The 14252-nt window shown below is 55.1% G+C and overlaps 2 protein-coding genes across 2 annotated transcripts; both read right to left on the minus strand.

Moving 5' to 3' along the window:
* Positions 1-876: 876 nt before the first annotated feature.
* Positions 877-5740, minus strand: BESB_000960 (putative adenylosuccinate lyase; the record flags this gene model as incomplete). Its single annotated transcript, XM_029358851.1, has 9 exons — positions 877-1117; positions 1275-1484; positions 1835-1966; positions 2227-2363; positions 2701-2815; positions 3366-3475; positions 4032-4208; positions 4855-4961; positions 5467-5740. The coding sequence occupies 9 exons, from the start codon at positions 5738-5740 to the stop codon at positions 877-879; spliced, it is 1503 nt and encodes a 500-aa protein (XP_029221763.1).
* Positions 5741-8149: 2409 nt separating this feature from the next.
* BESB_000970 (myosin D) lies at positions 8150-14026 on the minus strand (the record flags this gene model as incomplete). The annotated part of the gene is made up of 11 exons (XM_029358852.1): positions 8150-8385; positions 8842-8950; positions 9162-9449; positions 9684-9922; positions 10275-10395; positions 10920-11005; positions 11453-11608; positions 11967-12104; positions 12388-12519; positions 12826-13564; positions 13799-14026. 11 exons carry the CDS (start codon positions 14024-14026, stop codon positions 8150-8152), a joined length of 2472 nt encoding a protein of 823 aa, XP_029221764.1.
* Positions 14027-14252: the final 226 nt, after the last annotated feature.

Here is a 14252-nt window from a genome sequence, read left to right on the forward strand (position 1 = left end):
TTGCGAGCTGCGCGCAAGTGTCTGCCTTCTCAGACTTTGCTCGTCATAATTCTGTGACAAGAACGCACGGCAACCGTCTCGTGACTTGCTTGCAGACACGCCTTCTACAGTGAAGCGCTCGTTGAGAAGAAACACAACAAATAGACACACTACGAAACGGATCTAGGCGCCATGGCTTCGCCGCGCAGTAGAAAAACATATGCGATCCCAAGCCAGAGCACACACATGGAAGACATCTGTTCCTCTGCGTAGGGACCGAGACCGCAAGTTCCCTTCAAACAGGAGTCTTTCCCCCACGGACCAGCCTTGGTTATCCGCGTTCTCAGACCTCTACTTCCCAGGGCGACAGTCGGCTTCCTTCTTCCGTTTCGCGCTGTCTCTCGACGGGAGCCCTCTTTTACGTTTGATTCAACCTCCGACCTCGTTGCGCTCTGCCGCGTTTCGGCCGTGGCTCAGTGTGCCCATCCCACCACTTCTCGTTGAAATGATTTCCTTGCGTTGCTTTCGTTTTCGTCTTCTATACATCAACCGTCATACGACATTCGCTTCTCTCGCCTTCCCCCGCCCCCCCCCCCCCCTTCCCTCGCCCAAGGTCAGCAGCGTGGAAGCGAAGGAGATTTCCGAGACGCTCGGCGCACTCCTGCCTCATCACAAGCTCCTCACCTCCCTCGCCGACTAGCGCTACAGCGGTAAGAACTCCTCCCTTCCTACGGTGACCCGCACAGACAGCTCCTGAGCACTGAAGTTGCTTCGCTGCAAGTGACTTCAAGGCTGCACTACATTCACGGCGACTGGAGTTGTTGTATTCATGTGTCGTCATGCTTCAGCGGATTCCGCTAAAGCTTTGCTTCGGCGCCGCGCCATCGTCCGAATGCGCTAGGCCGTTTTCATCTTTGTTCTTCGCTCTTCTTCTTCTTGGACTGTCTCAACGACTTTCGTCGCCAAGTCACTAGCCAAGCCCGTGTACGTCGCAGGCGTGAGGGCCTCCAAGCACGCCGCGTCTCGCGGCGGAAGATCGTTTCTGCACGACTGGATGATCTCCTTCATCCGGTCCTGGGTGATGGACTGACCCCGCGTCGCGGTCTTGAGTTTCTCGTACGCGTCTTTGACACCCATTCTGAGACGCAAAACAAACCAAAGGGGGTCACAGGGGAATATGAGCCGAGGCGTGAAGCATAAGCGCGTCATTCACAAGTTAGGCAAAGAAAGCAGCCCGCCTACCCCGGCTGAATCCCTCGTTTCCTGCGCGTCTCTTGTCCTTCTATCGGCCTTACTTTCTCAAGAGTGTCTGCACAGGCTCCGCAAGCACCGCCCAGTTCTCGTCGAGTTCCTTCAACATTTGCACACGGTTCACGTCGACGCGGTTGAGACCCTTTTTCGTGGACTCGTACGCGACCAGAGAGTGCCCAAGCGCCACGCCAACGTTGCGCAAGACTGTCGTGTCGGAGAGATCTCGTTGGAGGCGAGACACCGGAAACTTCGCACTGGGCACACACCCCAAAGGAGACAGCGGCAGTTCCAGGCCCCCATTGTGTACTTTGAGGTGCGTATCTCCTCAGCCATACTATTTAAGAACACAGCCATGGCATACGGGTAGTTATGTGTCTGCGGATCTATGGATTCATACGCGCAGACTCACACTAAGGCTCTAGCCCCTGGCGCGCCCATGATACACCAACCCTCCCCCTCCCGAGTCTGCGGCCGGCTTCTTGAGCTACTTGCATCGCGTCCTTTTCATCGCGGCCTCCGATGCAGATTGAGATGCAGCTGAAGCCAGACAAATGAATAGGCGCTTTTAATCAGACTCAGTGACTGCAGCTCCGGCCAAGAGTACCTGAAGAACTGCAGCAGTGCATTCGCCAGCTGCAGGTTGCCTTCGGAGTTTTCAAAGTCGATCGGATTGACCTTGTGCGGCATCGTTGAGCTGCCCACTTCCCCAGGGACAACGCGGAGCTTCAGCAGATCTCTGCGAGGAAGAAGCCAGGAAAAGCGAAACGCCGCAGACACAAAGATCCGTGAACCGTAGTCCGGATCGACAGGATGCAAGACATCCGAAGCCTTAGACAGCCCCACAGTGATGGCACATATGTATGAATACACATGCTGAGGCATACATATATATATCTACTTTTTTACATGTTGATGGACATACTAGTACGCAAAGATTTTGACCTGCAGCGCGGACTAGCCGCGTGTATACTCGCGCCTTTGCCTGATTTTTCGGACCTAGAGATGTAGAGCCACAAATCGCGATCCAAGTCAAGGAGAATCGAGTTGAAGCGCGCTACGGCGTGACATAGCTCCGCCAACCAATCGTGCTGCTCGATCTGCGTGCTGTATGGCTGGTAGACTAAGCCCAGACCCTGCGAAAAAACCACAGTCACATTTCACCCGTAGCCCGAGGCCGTTCAGGCTTGCGTGAATGTTCTCTCGACGTTGTGAGGTCATTTTCTGGTCCACTGAGAATCTCTGAAAAACATGCATTTGACCAACCCAGCAGCCGCTCAATCTCGCCTTCTGCTCCGTAAGGCGAATCCCACTGCCGGCGACCCAACTACCACACAGAATACTGCAGACGAAACATACACGTTTACGAAAAAAATATATATATATCGATCTAATGAAGCTACGAGACGCTTGGGTGTTTTTCACGAGAATAAGCTTCACACGCCATAATACCTGCGTTATTGCTTCTCGTACCTCAATCATGTCTTTCGCAACGAGAGGCCAATCGACCTCGCGATCTGCGATGACGAGAGCGTTGAAGTTGCCAACGGCTCCGTTGCATTTGCCGCGGAATTCCACATCTCGGATTCTGAAGGAGCACGCAGGAAACGAAAGAACGCCGAGCTTTCAATCTTCAGCCACGGCCTGCTTCCCGCGTTGTCTCTGAATTCGTGGCCTCTGACGGCGAGCGGGCGGTCTAGACCGCCTAGAGGGAAGACGAATCGCCACCAGACCAGGCTGCGAATCCTGGCCCTTCCCACACGTAACCCTACGACTCGCTCCCTCCCACGCGCCGAGAGAGCGCGCGGCAGACGCCTCACAGATGCACAGAGGCCAGCAAGGGTGTGCCGGTGTTGCGGTTCGCGAAAAAACTCACAGACGCCCAGCAAAACGTCTGCGACCGCTGGGCATGGAAGCGCGTCACGCACACGCCGTCAACTGTGCTTGGCCACGGGCGGCGGCCTACGCCCTGGAAGCACCCACGCCCAACCATATACCACTGCATACAGATACACGAAAATACATATTTACGTATATATATATATATATATATATATATATATGTATACGCGTTTTAAGACTTGCGGGGGGCCGCTCTGGGCACAACCACGTGTTTAAGCTGGGAGGGATGCATCTACTTTCTCAGCGCATTTCGCATTCGCCACTCGAAGTTCGCCATCTCCTTGCCGAAGGTCGTAGGCGTTGCAGCTTGGCCGTGTGTGCGGGACAGCAGAGGCACGTCGGCGAACTGGACAGCGGCACCACACACACGAGAGTGGAGGACTGTGTCATGCAAAAAGACTACGAAAGGGGTTCTCCGGCTCCAGCTGAGCGACAGAAGACCGACGGTTTGCGTGCGCCTTCGTGCGTCGCCCCTCGGCTTCGTCTCATCGCGGCCTCTCGTTACGCCACAGACACTCTCCGCCAGAAGCGAAGCAGCTGGCGAAGCCCGCGCGCATGTCCGACCCCACACACACCACACAGAGAACTAACAACACAACGACATTTCGCGCGAAGTCGAGGTAGACCTGGAGTCCCTTCGTCCCTGACTCAGACACCCGCCCAGATTTGGTCGCAGTCTTCAGCTTCCCAAAAAGCATCAGGAGACAGAGGGAGGCCAAAAGGAAAAAACTCACACAGCTGCATGCAGCCCGCCAGTCCTTCCGACTCAAAAACAGGGCCCCGGGCCTCAACGCTCCTGAGTTGCAGGCGGGAGAGAAGCGAACTGCCGTGCGTCCTTCCTGCCGAGTCACCTTGTGTCATTTCCATCTGCGTGGCTGGTGCTCTAGGCCAGAGACGCCTACCTCGCCGGCGAGTCTGTGCAGAATGTCCGCGAGGCTCTCCATGCACGGCAGAATGTGACTCTCGACAGCTTGTTTGAAGGAGAGCGCCCACGCGAGGTTGTTGACGTCTTCGCTGGTGCATCCAAAGTGCGTGAAGGCCGCAAGGGGGGCGGTCTCCTCGGAACACGCCAGCTTCTCCTGTAGCGCAGGGACCGATAACGCACACAAATACAATTTGTTGGCGTCAGCCTCCCCGTCAGAGAGAGGGACTGCGAAGTAGCGATACCTCACAGGGGACACAAGACGCCAAATGGCCTATCTTCAGCCGCAGCAGAGAGCCGATGGAACGAAAAGAAAGCAGGAAGTGTGCACAAAGGCGGCTGTCCGGACCCGGAATCGGTCTTTCCTGAGATAAAGGGGCAGAAACACCCGAAATGAGGCAAGAAGAGGAGATGCGGGACCCGCCGCCAGTGCGGCCGCCCTCGAGTCTCGGCACGGGCAGGCGAGATGCCGCACAAGACGCGTTCCGCGAGCCTCTTCAAATGAATTGTAGAGGCACAGACACATGCGCAAAGGCGATCTGTGTCGCCGAAAGAGGCTTGAAAGGAAAACGGGAGAGTGTGTCATCTGCCGATCGAGTCCCCGAGAAATGTTTCCCGCTCTAGAGAAGCCAAACACAAAAGCAACACGTCATCACAAGGCAGCCAAATGCCTGGCGCAGGCTGCACTCCAACAGCACCGCCAGGGCAAGGGGAGGACAGACGTGGACAGTTCGCACAAGGACCTGAGAGGACGCAACACATCGTATGAGAAGGACTGCGGCATCCGTTCACGCCTGTCTCACCTTGAGGATGTACTCGACAGCCTTCAAGTCGTGGTTCGTCTTCTTCTCGACCTCCTTCACTTTCACCGCGTCCACCAAAGAAAACGCCCCGAGAGTCCGCATGAGCGCTGAGCGCGAAGCAAGAGAGCAAATGCCGAGACGCTCCTCAGGGGCTCGCGCCTCTCAGCCCGCGCCTCTCAGCCCGCGCCTCTCAGCCCACGCCACCACTTCAGCCCCTAGGTGCCGACAACAGCTTCACGCAGGGAATCGAAAAACGTTCTCCTTTTTCTCAGACGCGCCCCTTTCTGTGGCATGAAATGAGCCTCTGGCTGTATGGACGCCCCCGGCGTTCGTCTCCCTCGTTGGCTGGGAAGATCGACCCCCTCCGCGGTGCAGTGTCGAGCTCTCGCCTGAGGCGCCTCCCAGAGTTTCCTCCTTGGCGGTGAGCACTCTCTCTCTGTCTGCGTATGCTTCTGGACTATTCTCTCTTGCGCGGGCGTCCGTATAAGGCACATCGGCATGCTCTTGCATGCCCTCGCGCGTCTCCCTGCCGCTGTGTTTCCGCCTCTCTCTGCCACTGAGCGAGTGTTAGCCCTGCTCAACGCGTCCGCCTTGTCCACGCAAGGACCTTACCTACTCCGTCCTCGGAAAGGTGGGGGAAGAAGAGCGGGTCGCCCGCCTGCTTGGCTGGGTTTTTGTGGATCGCAGGGTGCGAGGCGAGACGAACCAGCCACTCAGTCATCACAAACGCGCGCTTCTCGATGAGGGAATACTCGGAAAGCGACGACCTGAGACACGACACTCTGTAGGCGTAGCGCCCGTCCAAGGGACTCAACGCGAGGAGCTCAACCTCCGCGGGACTGGCGCCCGAAAGCAGGCGAGGAGAGTTAGGGGAAGGCGAAGCCATTTTTATCGCGCCGGGAAAAACAAAGACTTACTACACGCACTGAAGATACACCTACACGAAGATCCACAGAGATTACACACAGCATACATATACTATATATACTATACGTACTATACATCTATCTATCTATCGATATATACATGTATTGCGAATTGAGAGGCTGAGGTGAACTCGCGGACGGCAGACGCAGACCGGTGAGGCGGTTGCCTCCGAAAAATTTAACGCGGCAGGAGGAAATAGTTTCTTTCCTTCAGTTCCAAGATGAAAATACACAGAGAAGTCTGTGTGGAAGTGTTTCGTTAGCCAACACGAGGCTTCGTGTCGTGATGAATCGACGGGCTCGAACGCGGCGACTCAGCTGAGCAAACGCGACGCTACGGTGGTCGAGAGAGGCTGATGAAGATTAAAAACCACACAGCGTTCGCAGAATTTCCGTTAGTGAAGCTTCTGGAAACAGTCGAGAAGACAAGACGAGGAACATTTGAAGGAGGAGCGCGAGGAAGGAGACAGTCGCCGGCTGCACATCTCTCTCGTCCGGAACTGCCGACTTTTCGACGCACGCGGGCACCCGCGCGACTGGAAGAAACCTCCTGGAAAACTACGGTGAAACAACACGCATTTCCTTCTCTGATTCTTCCTGAATTTTCTAGCATCTCCTGACTATGCTGTGCGTCATAGTCGGGCAACTTCCAGCTCGGAATCGCTCCGCTTTGAAGTTGGGCACAGATAGTGAATAATAGCTGCTTTCGTAGAGTCAAGGCCCGAAAAGATTCTGGCAGAGGAAAGAGTTTATGCCCTACCCTTGTCCACCGTAACCAGACGACTTTCACGCACACGGTTTGCGTTTTTATCACGCAAATTCATGTGTGTGTTGTGTCGTTCTGACCTATGGTAAGCCAATCCCTGGTGGCGCGATATGTGCGCAGACGAGACGGGACTGTACGATGAACGGAGACAGTCGGCAGAGAGGCAAACGGAGACGGTCCGCTGAACAGCGCCAGATGTAGCTTTTACAGGACGCCGAGACGGCGGTTGGAGGGTGTACACACGACCATTGCGCAGCCGGGCTCCTGCTTGCTCAACAGGCAAATAAGTCAAGTGATTGGGCGAGGGGGAAAAGGGATATACAGGAAACATGAGACAAAACGGCCCGGTCGCTCTCGATCGTCGACGCCGGAGATGCGGGCGTTCATTCTCGTGCACGGCTGCTTGACCAGCAGCACTTTATGCGTTCAGCTAGATCCGAGGCGAAGCCATGTGTCTCAGGGCTGTCGAGAGACTCTCGGGGGCGGGCTCAGCTGCTGCCTTGCCTCACGCGGTTTTTCAACAGATCCTGTCTGGGAGCACCACTACACGACTACCATCCCACTTTCATATCAGCCCGCGCGTTAATGTGGCAGCTAAGAAATATTCCACTCAACCGGGGAGATAGCGGGAAGGCGCATCGAGCGAGTCTGGCCGAATCCGTGCGGCGCAGAGGATGCTGGAGGAATGAAACGATTCTGCGCTTTTGGGAACGGGTTCTCACACCCAGCCGCTAGCACACTTGCTAAAACGGGTGCCTCAGAGCTTCCTCACCGTCGGCATTTCTACTCTTGTGCTACTCTTCATCGGCTGGCGTCTCCTGTGGTCAGGTACACCCTGAGTGAGGGCAGCGTGCGGGTGGTTAATTGACACGCTTACGCTGCGCCGAGCTCCCGACACACATGCCTGAGTACCGGGCTGGAAATGCCCTGACTTGCACATCCCCCTGTCGGGCTCTCAGACTTCATCACTTGGTCAATCCGTGCGTAAGTGGTGCTCCAGTGCCAGTCGAATGATGCGACGGCTCGGCACCAATACGTCAATATTCGTTCCTGAATGTCTCCGTTTGCAGCTGCATGAAGGTGCCTATCATCCGCCGTGAGTTCCAGTGGATATTCACGCGGACCGAGGTGACCCCAGCCGAGCCAGAGACTGCATGAGAATCCTCTTCCAACACGCACGGCGGCGAAATACTTTCGTGTACAGATATACAAAACACCAAAAACCTGTCCGAAAGACGAACAATCGGGGGCGCCAGTCGACCACAATGAACAGAAACCAGTAACTGCGAAACGAGGGTGAGTGCCTTAGAATACCTCGCACTCGCTCCTTTCAATGCCGCGAATAACACTGCATAGCTTACGGTCACCGCCTGAGTAAGCGCTAAAAAGATCCTGTTGCGATCGCGTATCGCTTCTTTCGACCCGCACCTGCCATCACGTTGAGCCTTCTCAGGGTACCCTGGCCTGAGCATCGCAGTGCTGTCAGACCCCAACAGTGAGGCTTGCTGAAGGAGAGGTCGTGAAACGACCAGGCTTCCTTCCGGGTCAGCCGGCTCGAGCGAGAAAAAAAAAAACCGTTTTCCAGAGCTGCACTTTCCTACCCCTACGCAGAGACGCTGATGCCTGCCTGAACCAGCTTTCTGCGAACATTTGCGCAGATACGCGTCGCGGGCAACGCACGATCGACGAAGATCTTGCGGGATCGCTTGAAGACAGTAATCGCCTCGAGTGCGCTAACCAGCGGTTCCCAGGCCGAGAGCGCCTCGCGCTGCAGGCGGACGAGCAGCTTCGCTGCTTGCGGCTTCAAGAAGACCATAGTGTGACCCAAGGCGTATTCATCTGAGCACCACACAGAGGCGCAATCGACAAGCCCTGTGGAACGCCAAACCCCCGCTAGTCACGACACTTCGGCATGCGCCCGCAGCTTTCGGCAGTGAATGACGAACAATTCAGGCAGATGCCGGCTGCGTTGAAACATCACACCTTGCGCCGGCAAGAAAGTCTGGCGTCAGCGCAACACTGCAGACTGCACTAAGCTTGGCTGGCCCGTTCGGATAGGTCGATGCCGACGTCGGCTTTCAGGACTAGATGAAAATCTAGATTACGAGGCTGGATTTACTGCCCAGTGACAGTAAATCCAGCCTCGTAATCTGCGCAGACTGCGCTGCCGTACATTCGACTGCTGTTGTCTGGTGCGTCCAAGAGAGACGGCTTACAAACATTCACAAATTGCCATTACGGCTCTATGACGTAACTTATGCACGCCACGTCGAACTTGATGGAGCCATGACGTACCTGCAGCTAACTGGGTGCTCTTGAGCAACTCAAGGCAGACTGCCTTCGCGTCGTTGCCCGCCTTGCTCGACGCCTCCAAATTAATGAAGCGGAACTGATCCACAAACTCCTGAAGCCACGAGGAAGGAAAGACACAAAAAAACAACGGCTCCATGTGCACAAACGCCTCTCAAAGCCAGTTTCAGCATATGTCCGCATCATGAATCTCCTCGCCTACCAGCCTGTCTGCATGAATGTCTATATTTAGAAGAACATAATTTTGTGTGCACACAGTTCTGTCCGCGGGTCACTCTTTTGCACTGCGGGAGCATATCACTTGCCTGAAACGATCGTCGGTACGAGAAGGCCAGCTGACGGAGCTCGAGCGCCTCGAGAATCGAGAGCGCATGCAGCTGAATCAAGACCTTGCTGTTAACCCACTTCTGGGGGACCTTGTCGTCGTTTGGCTTGATGCATCGGATAAAGTGCGACTCTGTTTTTTGAATCGTCTCCATCAGGCCCTTCAGCTGCGTCGAGAACTGGCTGCCGATGAGAAGCCCCTTAGGCATCTTGCCCTTCTCGACTTTCACGCCCTCAAACAGGCCGCGAACCACCTCGTTGCCTGACGCCTGCGCAGCGGTGCAGCGGATACCCAACATAGTACGATGCATGCCAGCTAAATCCTTCGGACGGAAGCACCAGGAAGCGCTCTGAATGTAGGTACGAGTTAACATGTACATGCAGATGTACACATGCGTGAGTGCACGATGATCCTGGCCGTATCCGCAAGCACGCGGCGGTCTGGGAAGGCGAGGGAAAATGCGCTTTCCTGGAAAAGCACCTGACTGGCTATGGCTTCTTACGCGCGTGACCTCGATGATCTCCGACCGCAGAACGTCCTTGTTCTTGAGGCAGAAGCCGTTGGCGTTGTAAGTGATGCGCCCAATCGTGTGCACGATGGTGAAGTCGAGACTCTTGGTGTTCTTGGAGGCGACGAAGCACGGGTTTCCCGACAGCTTGCTGCTCATGCCGCCGCAGAACTTCTCGTCGTTGCCAGACAGAGAAATGCACTGGTCCTCTAGGGCAGCCAAAATGGAAGTGCCTGACGAAGAAAAGACATACGCCTGCTCTTTACACTTGAAAGTTGAAACAACGCTCCCACGCACGACACATACACGAATGCAGCGGGATGTGCACGCTTGCATGCAAGCATCTCACACACAAACCTAAGCGTCCGGTCTACTTCCCGAAGAAGCACGCGATGCACACATCATGAATAAAATCTGAATAGGCATCTGCCCACATACAATGCGCTCTCTCTCCATATGCAGTTGAGTTGGATCATGCAACGACACCGAAGTATATCGTACCTCCCCGACCGCGGAGGGGGCTTCTGCACACAGAACTCTGCATGTGATCGGATCATGCCGCTGGTGGTGCTGGGAAAGACTTACCTTTTCCCATGAGCGTTTCAATGAGCTTCTCGTTGGTGGTGTATTCGATCTTCTTCGCTCCGATGCCTTCCTTTGCGTAGAGCTCGAGTTCCTTTGCAAACACGACCTCCGTGAAATTCCTCTGAACACAAACAGAAACAAAGACCATCACAGTGACACCCTGTCTTGCTCGGTAGCGCGGCCACAGCGGAGAGAGAGGATTGGAACGCCGAGCGTTGTTGACGCTGAAACAAAAAGTGCACGGCTATCCGCGCACAGCACACACACTCGACTCCATCCCCCTGTAGGTGTGTTCGACCTGATGCAACTGCACACGTGTGACAAAAACGATCTGACTGCAAAGCGACCCCACAGGAGGGCACGTGAACGCGCTGAGGCACATGCATGCGCGGGCCTAGACACATAGCGGCTGTGTACCTACACGGAATAAAACAGTTAACCCCGTACACGAACACCGCCTACAGATTGGCAAGAGTATGCAGAACAAAGTTCGGCGGTTTAGACGGATACGATAGAGAAATCTACACGCCTTTCATTATGACAGACAGAAGAGAGCCTCCAGCAGAGGCGGCTGAAGGGTGGATGCACACGATGAAAAGGTCAATTGTCACGACGCGAGGGACCGAAAACGATATCTCAGCGCACCTGAAGGACTTCGTTCGTGATGTTAATGAAGAGCTGCTCGAGGGAGTTGTGCTGGAAGACTTCAAAACCGAAGATATCCAGCAGACCTGAGTACACACCGCGACCGCAGACCACCACACTCGAAAATTAGATCAGCAAGGAAGTCACAAAATCATCACGCATCGATACACACACATATTGGTATTTGATCATAGCGGATACGAATCACACCGGCAGCAAGGCAAGCATTTGTACGTGCATCGCATCCGGTGCACGTAGCAGAAGGCGCAGAGATACAAAAAAATAGCAACACTTATCAAGCTCATTACAGCACACACGACGCCGTTTTTCACGGATAACATAGAAGACGACGACAAATAAAACAAGACACCTAAAAGCAAAGTTCCACGCGCGGCAACCGAAAACATAGTCCCTCCGTTTCCGCCAGGGGCCTCTCAGGCGTCAACAACCGATCAGCGAGACTCTCACTCAAAGGAAAACGAAAAAGACAAATTGCAGAGCTTCTATGAATGCCGAGGGAAGCGAAGACGTACCCATGAAGACGTCGAAAGCTCCTCCCTTCGGCTCAATATGTGCGTTCAGCTTGCGGATAATCCACAGGAAGAGCTGTTCGTAGATGCCCTTCGCCAGAGACGCCCGCAGCATCTCCGAATCGGTCGCAGTCCACCGGCTCTCAACCTTGTTGTTTCCTGAAAACGAAACGCCAAGACCCTTAAAAGAGGCACATACTGGAAGGCCAGAAGCAAACCTCGGAGCGAGACCTCGACGCAATCACCCGACATACACGTATATATACATATATTCATAACCAAATGACATGCACGAGGAGAGAGCTGACCAGGCACAAGCATGCGTACATACATACATGTATTCAAAACAAATCGACATATATAGCATGTGTTCGCTGCTGCGGTTGCAGAGCGCCTTGACTCGCCTGTATGCCTACGCGCAGTGACCGCACGCATATTTCCACTCCCGTGAAAACTCGAGACTACAACAACCGCATCCCGTTGAAGACGCACGAGAGTACAACGAAACGCTCCTGACCTGCGTAAGTCGTCTTGACGGTGAGCTCGTGGAGAATGCTGGAGAAGTCGAGAAACAGGAGGCCGCAGGCGTTCTTTAGCGCCACCTCAGACTCTCCCACATATGAGGCTGCGTTCTCAACCCCAGCCTCTGTCTTTCCTGGAAACCAAAGGCAGGCGCGAAGCAGACAGGCCGACATGAGAGAGAGCGAGTACCCCGCAGACGCCTCAGCTAATCTCTCCGCGTTGTGTTTTGCGGAGCGTCTGCACTGCAAATCTGTCAAGCCTTCACTTTCTCGAAATCACGCCCTGCTACGATACTACACGCTCCCAGCACACGACCCGCGCCCACGGCCTCTTCAGACTCCAGAAGAGGCCTTTTCGCGCCTATTCGCACGAGATGGATCTGAGGACTCGCACTCCTTCCGGGACGGGGTTCTCACCAGTTGGCTTGGCATTTCCCAAGAGAAGAACGCCAGACACGAGAGACCAGATTGTGCACGTCTCGGCTTCCGTCAGGTTCATCGACTCGAACGACTTGACGACCTGCTCAAAGTCATCCTCGTCGTTGATGCCTGTATGACACGACGACACACGACGCGACAATGTGAAAACGATATAAACGAACCCCGACAACACTGTATTTAAAGACGTGCATGCGTTCGCCTGCTGCCTTTCTCGTCTCTCGTTTCCTTCGCTTCCGTCTCGATGACGCTACAGCTGTCCGCCAACGTCTTCGCGGCACGCCTCTTCTTTCCTTGTAACAAGCCACACGGTGTGGTATTCTGCCAGGCAATCTCCACATCCTGCGCTACAGCATACGAGACTGTACATAAATATATATATGAATGTAGATGCTAACATGTTCACGCTCTTCGTACCGGGGGCGTCAAGGCAGTGGGAGTTGATGAAGGCGTAGCTATCGAGCGGCTGGAGGAGGTACTTCTGTCGCATGAAGGGAGGCGCGCCTTTAACGAATTGGTAGAAGATGTGGTAACTTCGTTCGTCGTTGTCCTGACTGACGATTCTGCTTTTTTCGAGGAGGAAGGCGACGACCTTGCCGTGTTGGATGCCTCCCTCTTTGGCAACGTCGAGAAGCATGAAGCGCCCGAAGCGACTGCTGTTGTTGTTTCGCACGGTCTTTGCGTTTCCAAAGGCCTCAAGCACGGGATTCGCCGCCATGATGGCTGTCTGGATCTTCTGGTCCAAGTTGCCGCTGCGACTCGTCGCGAGGTAGCGCATGACCATCTTGGTCGTCTCGGTCTTTCCGGCGCCACTCTCTCCACTAACAATGATCGTCTGCGACTTCTTCAACTGATGCAGATTCGTGATCGCGCGCCGACTCGCGTAGAAGACGTGCGGAGGGAGCTTGTCCACGTCGGGGGCGTCGCGGTAGAGCGTAATCGCATCGGCTCCTGCATTCTTCAGGTCGTGGAACGGGTTGACCGCGACCACCAGCGGCTCCGCTGTCGTGTAAATCACGTTCTGCGCATACCGCTTCGCCAAGAAATCCAACACGCACGGCATGTTCGTGTGCGGGAGACTGCCAATGTCTCCGTAGGTGAGGGGGTCGATGCCGCGGTTCGCCTGCCAGACGTCCTTAGCCGGAACACTCAGTTCCTGAAGGCGCACAACGATTCCAAAGACGGAGGGGTGGGGGAGGAAAGCAAATGGGTCGTGGCGCCGAGAAAGCCTCCGCGAGGAAACTCCGCAGAGAAGCAGACTGAATGCAGAAACCAGTACGGCGAGCCGCACTAAGGAACACAGGGCAACACACAAAGGTCGCGAGCAGCTGCGTGCAGCTCGATATCGGGGTGGGAGTTTAAGCTGGGGAAGTTCCGCGCGCACACGTACCTGTTCGTCTCCCGCGGGTTCGACCTGCTTAAGCTTCAGCGTCTGTTCTGTGCTGCCCGGGAGAACCTGGCAGAGACTGAAGAGAAGATCGGGGTCTTTTTTGACCGCCGGTCCCTGCGTGCTCCAGACGAAGAAGTCTTTGCCTGGCGCACCGACGCCTTCAATCTTCGACCCCGCGCGGATCAGCGCCGCGGCGGTCTTCGAATCAGAATCCGCTTTCGCCGCCATGGTTTGAAAAGACGACGCGAGAGGAGAGACAGTCTAGAATATGACGCGAGGAAAGACCGAGTGCGTCTTCCGCGTTACCTAGGGGGTTCAGCTGTTCCGACCGGTAGCGAAACTGAGCTCACACGCCGTCCTAGCTCTGCCGCCCCAGGTTTTCAACACGAGTCCAGACAGAGGAATTCCGTGCTCTCACTCACTGATGAAAAAGCCCAGGCAGCAACGGGTTCGC

The sequence above is a fragment of the Besnoitia besnoiti genome, chromosome I, assembly GCF_002563875.1.
Source record: "Besnoitia besnoiti strain Bb-Ger1 chromosome I, whole genome shotgun sequence".
In the NCBI taxonomy this organism is placed as follows: Eukaryota; Apicomplexa; class Conoidasida; order Eucoccidiorida; family Sarcocystidae; genus Besnoitia; species Besnoitia besnoiti.